At 41.5% G+C, this 4,171-nt stretch overlaps 1 protein-coding gene across 21 annotated transcripts in view; it reads right to left on the reverse strand.

The window, feature by feature from the left end:
- The window catches only part of pax2a (paired box 2a), a 28,851-nt gene extending 25,643 nt beyond the window's left edge, over positions 1-3,208 (reverse strand). The window contains exons 1-3 of one of the 21 annotated variants that reach the window (XM_025009382.2): positions 2,413-3,208; positions 1,009-1,186; positions 417-437 (exon numbers count right to left, since the gene is read on the reverse strand). In XM_025009382.2, the coding sequence (XP_024865150.1) occupies positions 417-437; positions 1,009-1,186; positions 2,413-2,455 (242 nt within the window). In that variant the 5' untranslated portion in view covers positions 2,456-3,208. The remainder of the gene's footprint in view (positions 1-416; positions 438-1,008; positions 1,187-2,412) is intronic. The other 20 variants (XM_025009376.2, XM_025009373.2, XM_025009381.2 and 17 more) reach the window with 20 other exon arrangements.
- Positions 3,209-4,171: the final 963 nt, after the last annotated feature.

Consider the following 4,171-nt stretch of genomic DNA (forward strand, 5'->3'; position numbering starts at 1 on the left):
AGAGAGAGAGCGTTCCTGAATGGATCCCGCCTGGATTTAACAAGCAAGTCAATCATATATGATCAATGAGGAAAAGGTGGCTTTAACAGCGTCTGTTCCATCGACTTTCTGCACATTTACTGCAAAGAATTATAATATGACGGCGGCGTTAATCTATTAATTGGGCTGGGAGCGTGTTGCTGTATATGAGGGGGTAATTGAGTGTCAGCTGGAAGGCGAACAGAAAGAGGGTTTTCAACGAAAAATAATCAAAAATGAAATAGTGAGACGCACAGAACAAAAAAAAGGACAAAGCTTGCTGTAAGAGCAGAGTTTTAGGACTTTATTTTGGTCTCTACGAGTAGCATGCACGACATGCTACCATAAGTGGGAGATGTTGGTGAGAAAAAACATTCAGTGTGTGTGAAATGAAATACCTCTGAAATGCCTTCTGATGGCTGGAAAAAAAATATATTTCAAAATATTAGCTATCTCACAGCATTTGGACTTTTTGGTTAAAAATAAAAAATTAAAAACTAAATAAATAAGGAAGAGTTTAATGGCCGCAGATTGCTGGGATAAGCTGAATGTTATCTTTTCTAAATTCGATCCTGTAATTTGTTTGTTTTGTTTTGTTTTTATATTTACACATCCTCGTTATTCTTTTTTTCTGGGACATTTTCTTTTCTTTAATGTTAAGTGTTTTCTTCTGCACCTTTGTCATAACTGTGATGGTTTTCGCATGCGAACTTGCAGGAGATGGATAGAAAACTCTCAAAACACTGCGCCTCGCGAAACGACAAGAATAATAATAACAATAATATCAATAATAAAAACAATAAAAATGAAGAGAAAGTAAAGAAAATGAAAAAATTAAAGGACTAATGACTGAGGCGGAAATAGAGCGCATACAGAAGATTGATGTTTGACACACACATAGGATTCTGGTGGTCTTATGGATTCCCCCTTCCCTCCCTCCCCCCCTCTTCTTTCACACACACACACGTGCGCGCACACACACACGTTTACCTGCCGAGGATTTTGCTGACACAGCCGTGACTGACCCGTAGCTGCCTGGAGATGTCGCAGGGCCGGACGCCCTGGTGGGCCAGCTCCACGATCCGCTGCCTCACCACGTCCGGGAGGGGTCTGCCGTTCACAAACACCCCACCGAGCTGGTTCACACCGCCGTGCCCTGCGTGGGATACAACAGCAACACGGGGAGGGGGGGACATAACATTACATACCTGCAGAGGACACATCCACTGAGAGAGTGCGCCAAAATGCGTTTGGTAAAGAACAGGCACGCACCCCTCATAATAATAATAATAATATTAATAATAATAATATTCATAAATAATAATGATAAAAATAATTTCCCGTTGCTCGTTACAGTGTAAAAACTGAGGTTATTTAAAGTACAAACTAGAGCAAAACTGATGTTTTTGCTTTTTTTAAATTAAAAAACTAATTTCAGTATAAATGCTTCTGTTCCTGCACCTTGCACCATTTTTTTTCCATGAGCATCTCCTCCACTGCAGCCCAACACATGTCGCAGGGATCACGTTTCAACCTGTTTAATTTTCCTCGCTACAATTATTGTAAATAATTAAAATAAGCTTTGATAACTCATATTACCAACGCGGATTGTGCGAATGAGGGCGGATAAATAATTTACGCATGAGACCGGGTCTTCTTTACCCATATCATATGGAGAGGGGAAATATATATATATATAAAGAAAAAAACTGAAGGAATTCAATATGTTTATCACAGCTAGTGCTTCAGTTTTATCTCCAGCTTAATTCTTTATCTTGAAATAACGTGAGAAGTGCAAATAATGCACCAATTTACACACAGCCTGTTTTTTACAATGAGGCTGTTATTACTCAGGTAATAAATGCTTTGTATTCAAATTGAGGAATTTATCATTTTTATAGCTTCATAAACTACCCTGCTTCTTTCTGTGTCGGTTTACTTTTTATAGTCAATAAAGTCTTGTCAAATTTTTTTAAAAAAAGGAAACCAGTTTCTTCTGTTTTTAAATGTTTTTTTTTCTCGTTATTTTAAAAGCTTCTTAATAGTTCAGAGGTCATTAAGGTTTATTGTTCTTTAATTTCTTGATTTCGTTTCAATTAAAAAAATCTTCATACAAATTGTAAATGGAATATACACACATGGATATATGTGTTTCCTGGTGAAACATTACCAGTGTTTTAAAGGTTTTTTTTTGGTTAAAAAAAATTAAATTAAAAATACTTTTAATTACGACTAAATAAATAGGGGTGCTGTCCATATTTTAGTGGTTCTGCCTTTTCACGCGTAAAATAAAAGTTCCCAATCATTCTTGACAAAAGATGATCTAATTCAATCTGGAATTAAAGCCGTTTCCCGGGGATGTTTTGTTGCTAAAAACTCATCCAGCATACTCACGGTGCATCGCTGAGAAGGGGTCTGCTTTGCAGTGAATATCCATGGGATAGCAGAGGAAAGAAAGGTAATCGACTGAGGTCGCCGTTTCGCCTTGGTGATGCAGCTTCAAACGATTAAAAAAAAGGTACAAAACCAAAGAAAGGTTTGTTTAGCCGTAGAGCTGTCCGTGTGGGAAGACTCCGCAGGCTGGGAATAACTTCTTGGGTTGGTGGGGCGGCGGCGGTGGTGGTGGTGGTGGGGTGGGTTGAGGTGCTAAGTTTTCCTCCTGTTTGAAAAGTCTAAAGAAAAGCCTGTCAGGTGCGGCGCATGACCCACGCGTGTGCGGAGCGCACCAGCCGCAGCAACATTTGGCTTCACCCGGGTCACTCTGTGTGTTTAAAGGACATCATGAGGAAAGCTTCTGAGTCTCCACTGCGGCCAGGAAAAAATAAAAAAATAAAATAAATAAAAATAATTTAAAAAAAAAAAGAATCCCTTCTCCTGTGATGGCGCGTCGGACCGCCGGGCTTTAATCAGATGAGGGGCGGAGATGACAACAACACGGCGGAGACAGAGCAGCGCGTCCCCCTCACCTCCGGAATGGGCTGTGCCTGAGCGAGGCTTTGGGCTGAGAATGAAACCCCTCTCGTTGTGTGTCTGTTTCTAAAAGCTGCAGTCCCACAGAACACCCCACCACCACCACCGCCACCTCCACCCTTCCTCCTATACCTCCATCCCACAGATCCCCTTGCATAGAGATGGATGACTTGTCAGACAAAGGCAATAGATTCCAACACTTTGTGATTCGCCCACGTAAAAAAAAAAAAAAAAAAAAAAAAAAAGAAAAGAAAAAAAAAACCTGCAGCTCAAATGAGGAGGTCCCTGCATCCGACAGCCAGGAAGGGGAGGGAGACGAAATGGGAAATGATGAGACTTTGGGGGTGAAGAATCAAGGAAATTAAATGCGCGGGGGTAGAAGAGAGGTAAAGCACTGTCAGGTTATCTTGTTTAACGCGCTGCCTCTCTTACTCAGACGGTTTTGTATGAAAACCCACTGTGACTCGGGGAAGATGTTTGTATCTAAAGCGTCGTATTTACGCGAGGGGGGAGATTAGAGAGATAATTAAACAATCATGCCATTGAAACATGTCTGTAACAATCCGTCTTATTCGCCTGCAGCTTCAAAGTTTGTTTGATTAGTTGCGAGTGCGAGGCAAATAGAAAGGAGGTCTGCAGCATCATCTATCATCTGACCGCATTACTTCCCGCTTCCAAATTAATCAGGGAGGAAAAGCGCGCGTTTGATACCAGTGAGGAAAACAAGTTGTTCTTGTGTGGGGGTGCTTTTACTTCCAGAGGCAAACGGCAGAGTCAGTCCGTCAGTCAGTCAGTCAGGAGGCCACCACCACCATCATCATCATCACATCATCATCGTCTACTGAAGGCCTGTGTGCAGCTGCGGTCTGTAGATGGCGCTCAGACAGTAGGTTAGACAGCCTGCTGAGTTTAAGGAAGCAGGCAGGCAGGTTCAGGCTGGAGCTGCTGAGGCAGGCCGGGGTCAAAGGTTGATGCTAAGACTACTGTGAATTATGTGCTCCTATAATCTCTTCCGGAAGTCGATAGGAAACGAAAGAAAACATGGTCACTTTCAGAAGCGCAAAAGCGGGCTGGGTTGTTTCAGGGTAATATCAACTTCTAAAACATATTTTTTTACTTATTTCTCATAAAATATAGGAAATATTTTAATGTGAGTGATACGAGCGCCGTTTGTTTCCGGCAC

The sequence above is a fragment of the Kryptolebias marmoratus genome, linkage group LG22 (genome assembly GCF_001649575.2).
Source record: "Kryptolebias marmoratus isolate JLee-2015 linkage group LG22, ASM164957v2, whole genome shotgun sequence".
In the NCBI taxonomy this organism is placed as follows: Eukaryota; Metazoa; Chordata; class Actinopteri; order Cyprinodontiformes; family Rivulidae; genus Kryptolebias; species Kryptolebias marmoratus.